This window comes from Pleurodeles waltl, chromosome 2_2 (genome assembly GCF_031143425.1).
Source record: "Pleurodeles waltl isolate 20211129_DDA chromosome 2_2, aPleWal1.hap1.20221129, whole genome shotgun sequence".
Classification (NCBI taxonomy): Eukaryota; Metazoa; Chordata; class Amphibia; order Caudata; family Salamandridae; genus Pleurodeles; species Pleurodeles waltl.
The window spans coordinates 800695447-800711530 of record NC_090439.1 but is presented as its reverse complement, the minus strand read 5'-3'; the positions used below and the strand labels follow the sequence as shown (position 1 = coordinate 800711530).

At 42.5% G+C, this 16084-nt stretch overlaps 1 protein-coding gene across 1 annotated transcript in view; it reads right to left on the bottom strand.

The window, feature by feature from the left end:
• Nucleotides 1-16084, bottom strand: part of RALYL (RALY RNA binding protein like) — a 1738931-nt gene that overhangs the window by 693247 nt on the left and 1029600 nt on the right. Inside the window, exon 5 of the mRNA XM_069220422.1 lies at nucleotides 5475-5750. Coding sequence (XP_069076523.1) covers nucleotides 5475-5750 — 276 coding nt within the window. The remainder of the gene's footprint in view (nucleotides 1-5474; nucleotides 5751-16084) is intronic.

Here is a 16084-nt window from a genome sequence, read left to right as displayed (position 1 = left end):
AACTGCCAGGTTTACTTTGGGAAAACGTTTAATGGTTGACCTCCACAATTCTAAATACTTGGGTGAACAAGTAATCCCTCTAGCCCCCCGAGAAATATTTTGTTAATGAAAGTGTACACGGTTAAAAAGAAAAGAAAAAAAAAAGCTTCATTGAGTGCGAACATACAAATTATTGTTGTCTGTTTATTCATGACCGCGTCTTCAGACTTCAGACAACCTTTCAGTGGGCCTTCGCCCAATGAAAAACTACGAAGTGACCTTTGGACACAATCTACACAATCTATACACATCCCTGCCCCTTTAAAATGCAAGTGCCATCTTCTGCATACCATTAAATCACAGTTGATCATGGATGGTAGATATTGTGATAATGAGAGTCCCAAGATGACACTGTTATTGCAAAGGTTTGGGTGGCTGCTAACACTGGCATTGGGCATGCCTGGCCATACATTACCAGGTTTTGTATGATATATGCATCTAGAAAATTTCAGAAAAGAAAACACAAAACAAAACCCACTATTTATAACGTTCTCTTTTGTAATGAAAAACTTCCCGAAGTAATTCAACACCTTGAAGCAACACACAGGACTGGTGAGTAATAGAAAGGGACAACTAGGAGGTACACTTTTAAGCTTGCAGTAAGTAAAAAAACACATTATGACGCTCCCCAGCATAAACAGACCTTGTAATTTTACATGACTGGACATGAAGATATGAGCCATTCTGAAGCCTGTCAGTGCGCATCTTTGAGGAGCAGAATTTACATTTTCCTCGGAAGTCAGTGCTTTTGGTAAACCGTTCTTGGCAGCTTACCCATCATATCATCTGTTTCTTCAGGCAGGAGCACTCTGCATTTTTCCTTGACAGCTGAAGTTCAAGCCATGATATGAATGCATCCAGTATACTAATAACAGTTTCGGTTGCCTTAACATGACATCTCAATAATGACAAGCTCCTACTGTAAACACAGCGGCTCATTTTCACAGCTCAACGTCAAAAAAGGAAAAATACCATCAGAAGGAAAGAAATAATTGCGTTCCATATGTTTAGGCCCGATTGTTTGCATTTGCTGTCTCTTTAGAAAGCAGCAAAGGGCTGTTTTATTTGTAATGAGGGTTTACAAGAGATAACACAAGGTAGTCTTGAATTGGCAGTTTTATCTCAGGAAACTGCCAGGCCTCATTTGAACGTGGAGCTGAACCAGAGGAAAGGTCCTAGACTTAATCTGCTCGGTGATGGAGGCCATTTTGTGTCGGGTTACTTCAAAAATGAAATGCGTGCCTTAAATTTTAAGTAGAACACATTGATAGCAGCTGTATACAGTAGTAGAATTTTTTAATAAAAAAATGCTGCTATTGTTCGATTCCACACTTTAATATTCACTAATTGAGTCGGACTCCTGCAGAACGCGGCTTTTGAAGCAATGGCATTTAATGACTACATATGCCTCTCACAGGACGCCGCATGGCATTAAAAGTTATGTGCAGCTGGTACACAGAGTGCCTGTACTCTTTAATTGACTGCTGCTGCTAATTGTGCTAATGCCGAATGCTAAAATAGGTACTAATTGCATACATTTATTACCAAAGTAATAAAGACGTTTTCATGTCATGGCTCCCATCAGTACTCTGTATTTTACTCTGCCTTCCCTCTGTACTCTGTCATTGCTTAGACTTTTTTTTCCACAAAATAATGTTCTGTTTCTCACTTGATGCTTGCTAAGGATCTGTACACTGCAATTCACTGTGGCAGGTGCTGAAATTTTGTCTTATCTGTGGGAGGGCACCTGGGTATGTGGGCCCCAACATTCCCTGCCTCACAGTTACCAATGACTAGACCAACAATGAATAACCGACATTAGAATCGGGTATTCATAATAGTGGCGCTCAGTGACAGCCATACATAATAACAGGAAAAACACAGTTTTACTAAAAAATAAAAAACCGAAAGGGGGATGTTGGAACCTGACTGAGCCTTGTGGCTTGGATAAGCGGGCAAGGATGGTGTAAGTCGGTTTGGCCAGGGGTTAGTCCCTCAAACTGAACCACGCCCCACACTCAGGTTGCTTTCCACAGTGATTGTAACTAAATACACCCCCTGCCATGCAGGTGGCCACGACGGCTTGCACACCACAGGTGTCTGCCTGAGATCAGGAATCTTGAAAGCCAGCAATGAATCTACCCTTCTCAGGATTGTGATTGTGTATTCCCCTGTAGTTTACCACATAACTTCAGTGTAAGTATGATTGTTGTAACTCATACAAACAGAAAACCCTTACACTTCTGTGGGATAGGATAGGAAGCCACAAAGGAAGAGACTGGACAGCACTCCTCCTTTTTGGGGTACACTGGCCTTACACCTGCAACAAATGAATGGAACAGCAAAGGAAAGGAGGAACATGGCTTGTTTCTCTCCAGCATTTTCATCTCCTTTGCTGGCCAAATACAGTGGGGTGGGGTCAGTGCAAAGCACTTTGCTTTACCCGATACAACCCTGATGTCACAGCCCAACAGAGGTGTGACTATGGGTAGCAAATTTGCATCATTCTATGACCCCCACCATTCCTAACTCAGCTATCAAGTTGGGGTACCAAAAGGCATATGTCTCTTTGCCCCTGTATGTTGCCAAATGCCCTCTTACCCCATTCACCTTTAGAGTGCCTCCACATTGTCACTCTAAGCTGTTGCTGGTACTTTATGGAGATTATAAAGACTGCTTTAACCATGGGAAAACGCGCTTATGTGGATGTTTTAACCAATATGAAGATTTCTTTACAACACGTGTTCTGACTACACAGAGAGATATGGGTTTAATCAGAACCACGGAAGCACAGCAAGCCTTTCTTTTAACTCATACTAAAAGAATTCCTGGCAGATCTCTTGCATCTATCGTTATCTTTTCAATGAGATGTATTGATTGTATTGTGACAGCTGTTAGGGGTGATGTACATTACCCACTCAACTGTTTATGTTATTTTACAAAATGGTGGCCATGATGTTGGTCTGTGTATGCGCCTCATGGTACGTACCTGGTTCATTCATTCGCCTTCGATGTTTGATCAAAGGGAAGAAGTGCTAGTGCAATCACACTCCCGTGTTGTGATGTCATGGCTGGGTGGTTCCAGGCCACAGGAGTTTACAACATTAGGACTTAGTTACCTGCTGCTCTTGGTTTTAGAGTCCCGCTTTGGTTTATTCCTCCAGGACTTTGATTTTTGATTCAGAGTGAGTGCAAGAGGGCGCACCGTGTACATTTTACATGATATCTGCCTTATGCGATGTTGCAAACTTTGCTGGAGCATGATACAACCACTCTTCAGAAACCTACAAAAGTGCTTTATTTATCGATAAAACAATTTGGATAATTTACCACGTTCTTGGTCTTGATGTGTTCAACGATGTGAGTTCTATCGAATTCATGATACACAAAATGTGTTTATTATATTTCAGTGCAGCGAAAACAATGTCAATTGAATATCCAGAGCACAGAAACCACAGCCATCGCCCCATAAATGCACTAACAAGCCCCCCCCCTTACTGCCACGCTCACCTTTCATGAATCGATAACAGATCTTGTCAAACCCCTAGGTTTCATTAAAAAACGAATATTTGCAACAAACAATGAAACAGTGGCTACCTCCAGTAATCCCTTTAAAGTCCAAAGAGCAGTTTAAACAGGGCATCGCCTGCCACTGAACCCTAGTCACAGGTGGGCTTTACAGCCATAAGCAGGTGCAATTCAATGAATAAACACGCAAGCACTTGCAGAAGAGGCTCATTCTTCTGCAATAGTGAGGGCATTAAATACCACAATGTTCAATGCATTCATGAACCAGGCTGTGCCCCTTCCGGAGGTAGTGCCTTCGCGCATCCACAGCTCTCACTCCTCTCTTACAGCACCCACTTGCGTCTGAGCACTTTATGACTGCGCTATTACAACAAAATACTGCTTTATATGGTCGGCATCAGAGTTTCAGAGATCAGCATGTCCTTGTTTACTTTCAGAAGCAATGTTTACACAACCAGCAAACAAAACACAGCACCAGCTCCACGACTAAACACACTGTCAGCCAAGCACACGCCGTCGCCTCTGCTTGCTTATCCCCACCGCCTGTGAAATCGCTGCATTTAACCTGTCCAACCGCGAGCCTCAAGCCAGCAGCACTTCTAGTGGATACAGAGAGAAGAGGAAAGGAGAAGAGAGGAGAGCAGAGGAGAGCAGAGGAGAAGAGAGGAGAGGAGGGGAGAGCAGAGGAGAAGAGAGGAGAGGAGGGGAGAGCAGAGGAGTAGAGAGGAGATCAGAGGAGAAGAGGGGAGTGCAGAGGAGAGGAGAGCAGAGGAGAAGAGGGGATAGCAGAGGAGAATAGAGAGCAGAGGGGGGAGGGGAGAGCAGAGGAGAAGAGAGGAGATCAGAGGAGAAGAGGGGAGCGCAGAGGAGAGGAGAGCAGAGGAGAAGAGGGGAGAGCAGAGGAGAATAGAGAGCAGAGGGGGGAGGGGAGAGCAGAGGAGAAGAGAGGAGAGCAGAGGAGAAGAGAGGACAGAGGAGGAGGAGAGCAGAGGAGTAGAGAGGATAGAGGAGGAGTAGAGCAGAGGAGTAGAGAGGATAGAGGAGGAGTAGAGAGGAGATCAGAGGAGAAGAGGGGAGTGCAGAGAAGAGGGGAGAGCAGAGGAGAGGAGAGCTGTGGCGTAGCAAAGGCTCGAATGCAAGCTAGGAGGATAACCCCCAGACCTCTGGGGACACAGTATAATACAACAACAATCAGGGCTCACTGAGCCCCAGTGCCACTGCTCCTGGTGCACCATATACCATTGCTACCTATGCCCAGAGAGAAACGAGAGAGAGCTAGACTGTGTTTGTGTGCGTGTGTGCGTGCGCGCGCGCGCGAGAGAATGCGGGTGTTTTTTTCTGTAGACCAGCAAAGGGCAAACAACTCTTGCCTGTCAACAAAGGCGACTAATAGCTCAATCACTGCAGGCGAGGACAAGCCTCACGTGAAGCGATGACATGGCTGTCAGGTTCAGGTGTTAGCAATAGGGAAGGGCGCTCCCTGTTCTGCAGCCCAATACACAGCGCGCCCCCGGACTAGCCGAGGTGCAGGGATCCAGAGGGAACTCATCACAGCAGCCAGGCAGAGAAAACACACCGGCCATGAAAGCCGGGTCAATAAACTTCCAACACAGTGAAGATTACTTCTATCTTCAAATCTGAGGCCAGGGTACACGTGGGACCTTCCCGCTCTAATTAAATCTTCATGTCTTTGCAGCTGACAGAGCATTTATCAGCAGTGTTTATTGTGAAGCCCGTTTCAGAAGACATAGTTAGATGTGCAAGTGAATTGTTGCTTGTTGCCTAAGGTCAGAGGGAAAACCAGCAATTTTGCCACAGACTCTACCCCCTACTACCCCGTACATAAGAGTGTACCGGGAATAAAGCAGCAACACACAGTGCAACCCAAAAACACAATGTTCTCTTACCAAGCGGCTGGCCGGCGATGATCCGGGCATTTTCTCCTGCCACAGCTGCCCTTGCGTGCCTTTCACTGATGTACTGCACAAACGCATAACCCTTGTGCACCGAACAGCCCACGATTTTTCCATATTTTGCAAAAATTGCCTCAATGTCGGATTTCTTGACGATGGCTGTGTTGAGGTTTCCAATAAAGACTCTGGAGTTGATGGACCTGGGGTCGTTCTTGTTAGTGACATTGCTTGTCTGTGTTTTGCCCGTCATAGTGGTCTCTGTTGGTTGTGCTAGAAACAGATCACAGAAATCCGCGATGAGTACTATACAGAACATGGGAAATTGATAAAGGTACACATTTCATTTTTTTTTTTTTTTTGCTCAAAGGCTTTCTATTGATTTTTTTTCGAGCGAGGTAAGCAGTATAGTACCAGTAGTAACTAGTAGTGTAATACAAACAGGGTTCTGGCATTATAAAGTGATCATATTCGCACCCGAGGGCCACTTACCACATAGTCATTACTGAGCAGCATGAAATAGATACTATGCCTGAGTCTTTACATACAGTCTAATGGCAAGGTTAAGAGAAGGGAAGGGAGCATAGGGCGGGGTATAAAAACAGGGCCTAAACAAAACAGTTATCTGAAACCAAAAGAGCATAGTACAGGACTGAGTCAGTGGCAGACATTAGTGCTATGGGTCTATAATGCAGCATCATACAACCCTGATGTCTCTTGGATCAGGTGGGATTCGTGCACAGTAAATATAACCCACATGTGTGCAGGGAGTCAAGTAAATAACTGTAGTGCTCCTAGTCTCGGTGGGTTAAAAGCAGGTACATTTAAGATATTGTATCAGGGGGCGCCAGGTAGATTGAAACTAAGGTTCAGTTTTATTTAGGTTAAGAGAAAGTTGCTCCATTGTCATCACATGCCACAGGCGGACAAAGCACTGCACCATGGTGAGAGGTCTTTTTTGTTTTCGGGTCAGGGCCACAAGCAGTCCAGCCGCCGGTAGCATATAGCTGCAAAGCGTCCATTCAACATGAGTCATTGCGTAAAGAGCTGGTGGCCACATCCCAAGAATCAAAGTAAGGTAAGATGCAGGAAAAGGGTATCCCACTGTAGCTTTATGGTGGCTTAGGACGTCCATCCAAAAGGTGGCGATAAGGGTGCAAGGCCACCATATATGGCAAAAGTCTCCGCGGTCCAGTCCGCACCGCCAGCAAAGGGCAGATGCACCAGGACAAACAGCAAAAAGGCAGGCTGGTGTGTAGTACCACTGAACCATGGGTTTGTACGCTGTTTCTCTAAGGGAGATGCTCCGGTTTGTTTTTGGTATGTCACCTCAGTGTTTCCTACTGTTTAAGCGTTATATCCTCTGAGGTAGTCGTGCACCAGTGTGATTGTTAGGGGTGAATGCGAATGGGGACAGAGTGCTGACGTGTGCAGTAAGTGTCGGAGATAAGTGCACATGAACCATCACAGGTCCTCACTAGCTTCTCGAAGGCAGTGTATGGTCGAGTGACCTCCGGATAAACCGAGGGGTGGAGTGCCCAGGTACACATTTCTTAACATTCATAAGGCATGCATTAAAAAATCATGGTCACATTGGTTCTATAAGCATCATTAACACAGATGTTTGCTGTTTAATGCAGAAAACCTATAAAACACACAGTCATCATGGTCAAGAATCAAATGAGTGGTGTGCAGTGACAGCATCATTAGGGACTCCTCTAATATCCCGACCTCACCCCTTGCTTATTTGTGAATAAAAAGATAATATGTGCAGGGGACCAAAGATTTTCTTAGGAACCTCCCTCGTCTGCTGCTGAGGTTACTGAATACCAAAGCTGCCTATCTTGATTCCAACCCAAGTGCCTTTGTTGCACCACTCTATGCCTTTGTTGCACCACTCTACACTTCACATCACTTTATCTCACCTTTGAAGTTTCTCTTTTACACCCCTACTCTGTCACTTAGTCACCGTTTTCCTATTTTTCTAATTCTCTTCCTTTCTCCCATTTCTTTGTCTTTCGTGTTTGGGTCAAAGTCTGATGACGAAAAACACGTCATGTTCCCAGGAAATGCACAAATTAAGCACTGCTCACTCCACCCTCTACACCAAGTCATGGGATTTATGCGTGTGCACTTTCAAAAGTGTTCTTGGATACTAATAATTGCTTCACATTTACTCTCTAGGCACTTAAACCTGTTCCATGGAACCTAAAAACATATGACACCAAGTTTAGGAAATTACCCAGGAGAGACCAGAAATGGACAGAGGGGTATAGGCCCAGCAGGTGATTGGCAGTAAAGTCGGTCCGAGATGAGTACCAGGGTGCATTATTCACAATGAAAACACAATGAAAGATAAATTAATAATATCAGATGGAAACTTTAAAGGACTGTTACTATACGAATGTTCGGTCCTTCTATTTAAATAATGCACCTGCAGAGAAGCAGCACAGGGAGAAACTGGGTCGCCAAGAACAGAGACGTGGCAGAATTTATGCTGGATTCAAAGTGGAAATCTCCAGCCACACATCAGGTAAATGTCTCATGAAAATAGAATGCTGAGCAGCCTTTCTATATTCCCATAAGGAAGACATGATGAAATGGGGAAACAATAGAAACGTTGTGAACACTGAAACGGAAGAACCACAACACAGGTTACTGAAACATATGCAAAGCAGGGCATATCTACTCATACCGAGCCATAGAGAGGCGATGTGGCCTGAATATCACTAACGGATCACAGAGACCGTCTACGCAAACCAGGCGCTGTTCCGCAGTGATAAACCGTGGCCTAAAGATGGCACAAAGTACGCAAGCACCAGTGTGAAATTTATGTTTTTAAACATTAACACAAAGCAAAAGGAGCGAGATGAACGTAGTCACATTACCATAATACACATAGCCCCATAAACTAAAGCAAGCATTGGAAAATCCAATATGTCTCAGCTCTGAAAGGCTAAGCTATTGGCTTTGCCAAAGCTTCCTGCCAATCGCATGGATGTGTCAAAATTCCTTGATTAAAGAAATTAAAGAAAGCCCATTTCAACAAAGCTGTTGATATACACAAGTGAATATGGAGGAAAGCCATACAATCATGAGTAGACAGGGAGATAGACAAGCAATCATGAGCAAATAGATAACCCAAAGCCCACTCTACATACATCTTATGTAACAGAAATAATAATTCTGCCAAAGCCGTCTGTAGCTAGGATCTAAAAAGGGTAACTAAAATGACAACTCAAAGAATATAAACATAGCTATCACATACATTCAATAAAACGCAACTGTAGTATAGCAGAAGATATAGCGGGCAGATCAGAAACCGCTCTAAATGTATGAGAAAACTCATATTCACTGGGGTGATTGCAAACATTCCTTAAAGACCAAAGTAAAACCCAAGAACAAAATAAAAAACACAGATTCTCCAATTTGATTACCATAACTGTAAAAATAATAATTATATTCCAGGAAAATGTAGAAATAATAATTGAGTGACAATAGGTAAAGTTCTGATTTCTGCAGTAGATGCCTGAACACACCGAGCTATGTTGCTGTGATTGAAATTTGCAACCTGTAGATTATGTGCAGGTCTTTCCTTTAGGTGCCTTAATCCCTGAGCTGTTTTATTGAGATTGAAATCTGGGACCTCCAGGTTACCCAGGGTTTCTCTACTCGGGACAAGCCGCTCCTGTGGCAAAAGCCTTCACTCTGACAGCCTTGTGATGGCCTGCCAGCTATATCTACACTTTCTTGCTGCACAGATGGTGATACTTTGCTAAAAGTGCTTTCCACTGTGGTTTCAATGATTCATTCAGGGGTTTGTATAGCGCAACTACTCACCTGCAAAGGTCTCAAAGCGCTGGGAGACTGGGGCTGCTGATCTGGCTGGGGGCTGTAGTTCAGTTGAAGAGCCAGGTCTTGAGGTCCTTCCTGAATTGGGGCAGCGACAGAGATTGCCTGAGGTAGAGAGGCAGGGTGTTCTGGGTCTTTGCGGAGAAGTAGGAAAAATATGTTACGGTCCTGGTCTTACGGATCAGTGAGACGGTAGCCAGGGCCAGCTGGGCAGAGCGGAGCTTTATTTCAGCATGTGGGGGGCATAATTGTTTCCTGCCGATTATTGCTTTGCCTTTGATAGTGATCCTTGGCAACCAAAAAAGCACTGGAAGCCCCACCTGAAATTGGGAGGAGCTTTCTCATGCCGTGGACCCAGCTGTTCATCAGTGGCAGGTCTTTCTGGAAGCTATTTTCAATGGCAGAGCTGGTTGAAGCTCCACTGATGGCAACATTGAGATTCTCCCACCTCTATATGAGGCAAGGGAACTGTAACTCTTCAGGACGGGTCATCTGCCAATGTTTGATACACATCCTGTTATCACCAGACACTACATGAAGCCGGGTGTTTGACTGTCGAACAGGTCTACCTGCCATTTAGAGGCACACTTCTATGAGGAAACACAGAAACTGCCTGGCAACAGGTGCTTTAGAAAGACCATTACGACTGCTGTAGAATCTCTCTCATACTAAACGTCAACAGAGGGCAAGATTCCTCATGGGTGGCTGGCCCATTCCAAACTCCCTCTTCATAGGTACCAGGTAGTGATGAACCTTTCCATTCCAATATCAACTTCTAGGTAGGCAATCTATGAAGATTCAAGACATGACATTTCTATTATTCCCACATCTGACAAACATGTTATGGCAAATTTGATTGGCTTTGCAAGGGCCTGAAAAACTTTCATTTTAAAGAGTCAACACAACGTCTAGCAGCATCATGCCCCATATTACTGAAATGGTCGCACAGTACCGGTGTGCCTCAAAGCTTCACTGAGAGCACCTGCAGCAGAGTGGGAATATGCACACAATGTTTGAAAAATACACCCAGTCTAGCAGTGGTGCAACTTCTCAGAGCTTCAGCTTGCTCTGGAGAGAGCCGGGACGTGAAAGACAAAGAGTCAAACTCAATTGTTTGCTCCTAATTTCACTGCCTGCTGACCAACATGCAGTTGGAAGCAGCAGAGATTTCCCACAATGGATGCAATCTGTAACTGCAAACTCTTTTTGGGGTTGCACTGGAGGTCCCTGGGACTATGCATACCACCTCCATTAGGGCACACTAAGAAAGTGCATTATTTGTGACACGTAAACATAGCTCACTGTTAGTACAACATCCGGGAGACGTTTTGCTGCTGGGCTCGTGTTGGTAACATGGTGCAGGCATACAGACAGTGGTTCTCCCAGTCAAAGGGTCAAGCTCCCATGCAAAGGAACGAATGCTACCTTGACACTGCACAGGCACAAATTATATGTCTTCATAATATATATTACAGCAAGTACCACGTATTTATCAGTAAAACACTGAGCTGCACACTTGGGACAGTTCTGTGGTGCTGCCGTATGTGTTAATTAACTCCGCTCTTACGTGAAAGCAAATTCTCACTTGATTTGCATACAAAATACACATTACGCAGGAGCAAATACACATTTGATGGATAGGCACGCTGGGTCCAGTTTACGGTCAAGTTTCTCTATCTGAAACGCATGATGCACGTGTTTCGTGAATCGTGGTTTCAAATTCGATGTAGAAACCAGTGGAGCTGTGGCAAAACGAACATTCTCCAAATCAGCAAAAAGTGGAGAAACCTCTCAAATGGCCTTTGGAGGGCAAGAAAAGTAAAAAAAAAGGGCAATCCCAAAGCAAGGGAAACAAGAACCTCCCTACTTGCTGTCTCTGTCATCTCACTTCACAGATTTATCTCTCAACTTCCCTAAAGTTGTCACTGTTTAATTACCATCCAGCAAAAAAGTACATCACATCAGCACACCCATGGGTGGTTCCTTCCCTAGGTCACGTCTTGAGTAGCACTAATAAAATCATAGCTTTTCAATAAACTGGAAGAAAGATTTAACTTAAGTTTCCTACAAACTGCCCAAACATTATTCACTGAGCGTATTTATCGAGCATGTCAGAAGCCATTGAGCAGGCTTCTACTGAAAGATCATGCTGAAGACTAGGAGGTGAAGGATCTTCTAATAACACAAAAAAGAAAACATATGTTAATATTACCCAACTATGAACACCTCAATGAATGAGTTATTGCCTCATATACAGTATGTGAACAATACTCGTGAAAGGAGGAGCAATGTTGTACTACCACTACCTTCCACAACTCTCAGTTGAGCTCATTTCAGAGGAGATGTCATTGTGCACTTATGCGCAATTTGCGAAAGATTATTTTGTTATACATCATTTAAGTTTAAAATGGATAAATTTACTCTATCCATTAGACATTTTGTTGAGACATTTGACTCGCAACTTCACACACTTTTTTACAAATTTCGGAAGCATCTGGAATTGCAAATTATCAATTTGACTACCTCACTGATAATTAAATCAGCCAGTTTCAACATCTTGAGAGACCTTAATCTTCATTTGGATTCTACCCATGATTGCGACATTGCAAATTTTGTAGATGATCTCGCTGCTTTGCAGTTAACTCAGTTAGTGTCTGGTGCCACACACTCAGGCGGTCAAATCTTAGACCTGTTTTTTTTCTAACCTTGGACCCTATGGTTCACAATCCCGCTTCCCGTGCCTTGAACTGACCACTTCATGATCCCCCTGATCATTTGCCTGCCTCACCAAATGCAGATGCCCATCCATGTTTAGAGTATGAAACGTCGTGGCACAAGATTGAGCCCCAAAAATGTGGGGACTTTATTCAGGCTAGCTACCCTCAGCTTGCTCCTAACATAGAGGCAGCCAACAACACTTGGCAATTCTGGCTCACCTCAGCCTCAGATGTTTTTATCTCTGCTAGACAGGTCTCCAGTAGGAAGGAGCATGCCATGCCTTGGTTTAATGAGTCCTTCATTGTGGCCAAAAAGGCACTGCAAGGACTTAGAATGCTCCAGGAGGAAAGTTTACGATCCTCTACAAAAATAAAATACAGAGAAGCCATCAAATCCTATTATGCATTGATCTTGAAAGCAAGGGCTGAATATTTTGCTAATAAAATTAGGAACATTAATAGCCCTACCAAATACATTTTTAACCTAATGAATAGGCTTATTAATCCAGTGTTTTTAGCCGATCCCGTTGACACCTCTAGCACACACTGTGAGAACTGAGTGGAATATTTCATTGGCATGACAAAGGCTATCTACTTGCACTTCCCCCCGATGCCCCCGCTACGAGGCTATAGCATCGGCTGCTGCTAGTAGTCTTATGCCGGCATTCAACTCATTTCCTCTCCTATGTCTGCCTGAACTGCTTAGCTTCAGTAGTCAAGTTACTGCGCTGATATTGAATGCTGATGACATCGAGCTTGTGCTCTTCTTCACAGATAAACCTACGTTCGACCAGGCTAACTTACAAAGAGGAGTGCTAGCTGTTGCGGAGTGATGAATGTCAACTGCCTCCAATTGAATGTGGATAAAACTGAAGTATTTCTACTGGGAAAAGATACCCACTCTTAGGGTGACCACTGGTGATCCTCTTAGGCCGGGTCCCCCCTATACCTAAGTCCTTCATCAAAAGTGTAGGTGTCTTCATGAGGCTCAAGCCAAATTAGTAACGGGCACTTGTTTTGGGGTCTTGAGAAGCCTCAAACCCATTCTTGGTCTTTTTGACCCTAGCATTCAACAAACTATCATTCAGGTGGTAATTTTGTCCCGGCTAGATTACTGTAATATCTTGTATCTGGGAATCAACAAATCATTCATCAGAAGATTCCAGCTGGCCCACAATGCTGTGGCCAGGCTCCTATTCTCCCTCCCAAAATTTTGCTCTGTCCCCGGTCTTCATAAACTCCATTGGCACCCATTGGATAAGCGTATCCACTTTAAAACCTTGTGTGTTGCTCCCAAGATCTTGCACTAACAGGGTGCTCCCATCTTGTCCAATCTTATATTCCCTTACACTTATCTGATCTCAAATTGGCCATTTTTCCTCGAGTTAGGACAGCAAGAGAGGGAGGACACTCATTTTGTGCCAAGGCCCCTGCTCTCGGGAACTCACTACCTTTTCCCACCAGGAACACTGAGAACCAGCTGCATTTCAGGAAAACTGTGAGCACATGACTTTTTTTCACCTAGTATTTATTCCCTCATTCCTTTTTCCATTAACAAGCCGGTAGATGGAATTCATTCTTCCTCTAGGCCCAGGGACGAGAAGCCCCGTTGTTGGGGCAGCCATGTGCTTTATAAACACTATAACATAACATAACATAATTTAAACATGTAAGGTAAATAAAGGCAGAACTCAATTTGCAGTATTACCAGTATTGTGTCCATGTAATACTCCACTTATCACCAAGAAGCGTGAGAGCATCCTCTTGGCAGAACTTCATATGGTGGAGCATTGCCAGTGTGCAAGCAATCCGCATATGATCTTAGTAAAAACAACAGTGCACTAAATGATTCCATAAAGCCATAAGTCCTGTTCTTTATAGGCAGGATATCTGGCTGAAGGCAATACACTGGTATGTGGCACCAAAAGGACCTTTGCACGACTGCCATCGCTCTGTTTAATTTGGGAAGCTTTGCTCAATTTTGAGGAAAGCACCTTGGCACAGTATAACATCTGCTTCTAATTTGGTGCTCATCTTAATCATTACCCAATCATAGTTGCATGTTATGAACATCCAAAACTTGACTTGTCTCTTAGAGGTAATTAACTACGGGCCAGATGTACACAGCATTTTATCAATTGCAAACAGCCCATTGGGCCGTTGGTAACTGTAAGAATGTATTTTCCAATGCACTAAGACACAATGTGATTCAGTAACTTGTCACGTGATTGCATTTTGCTTTTTGTGATTCGGTATTTGGAAGGGGCATGTTTAGGGTGTCCCTTCCGAATACCGAATCAGTATGATATGTATTATGAATTTCGGTCTCAAACATTAATACTTTATCACCAGTTTCGAATTGGTGGAAACCCTTTCCCAAGGGACCCTTTATCCTTTGAGAATGTAAATAATAATATTTTTTAAGAGCCGGCAGTGGTCCCAAGGACCGCAGCCTACTCTTGAAAAATTAAACTGCAAAGTGGAAATTAGAGGTGTGCAAAACTTTGCACTTGTGGCGACGATCTCTGCACACGCAAATGGGTTTACGCCTGCAAGGAATCCCTTTAGGAATTTCTGACAGGTGTATAAAGATTAAGCCTACGTGTATGAATAAAGTTACTTTTATTTCATGTAGGTGTATACAAATATTTACCTTCTTTTTATCTAAATTAAGTTAAGGATTAGAACGTTTGCTCATTGCAATCTGCTCTGTATAAACTCTGTTGAATTTATCCTCCATTTTAAGAGCATACTGATAATCTAATTATTTAATTATAATTTCAGGGCTTTTATGTAATCTTATTGTTTATATGTTTTCTACAAATTTATATTGTATTACTGCAATATTACATTTACTAAGTGCTTTGAGGAAATTTGTGTTTTTATTGTTTAATAAAGTATGAAAAGAAAGACAAACTCTACAAAGTATCATAAAATAAAGAAATAAGTAAGTGAAAATAATAGAGGATCTACTAAACAGATGATGAATGCATTGAAGAAAGAAAATAACAAGGATAAGTATATTAATTCCAACATACAATATGTTACAATTATAAAAGAAAATGTAAGTCTTTACTAACAACTGAATAGATTTACATCTATAGATTTAAAGATCAATTTTACAGCTAAAAGTATTTGAATTTAAAGACTAGCAATGCACAGTAATAATTTACATAACTATAACATTATCAAACACAAGCATGAGGCTTGAATAACTCCTGAAGAGGTGCCAAAAGAACCAATCAAAATACAACATTTATTTCAAGATAAAACTTTTTTTTTTCTTTACATAAGAACCCAAATTAACTAAATATGAATGGATTACTGGTGTATTCCCAATTAATATTATTTAAATACCATAGGTAAAATATTTTTTTTTTCGGACTGATTAGTGTTAAGTTAAGCAAACCAGGGAGAAGACTTGCATGATAAAAGAGCATTAGTAAAGATATGTTGTGTAGGTTACCTCTGAAATGTATGACTCTGTATAAAATCCAAAACCAAAACTCTAAAAACATATATTACACCCATGCATACATGATAAAAAGTCAGAAGCAATTTTACAATCCCACCACTTGACTTCTGCAACCAATTTATATATTTTTTTATTTTATGCATTGTATAGAAAATTTCATGGGATATAAAAATGCTCAGTGAAACTTAAACACATTGAAGCAGCTGTAATATTGCTAGACATATATTATATACTGGTATCTTAAAACAGCGTTAGTCTCTTTTTCAAACTCCACAGGATTTGAAGCCTCACTATTACTTCTCAATAGTGTTGTATGTAGCCTCACTGTTACTTCAGAGTGCTTTGAAAGTTACTGAAACAAGATCTGCCAGTATCACCTAGCAGGCATGGATTGCATAAGGAATTCTGAGAAAGTACAAATGTTTATACAGATATCTAACACCATAATTATTAATAGGTAACACAGACGAAATAGAAAGGTTAGGATTGCCAATACATAACATTATATTACCTGCATAAGTCAATATTTTTACTTCTGTGTAATGACAATGTCTACATAACAT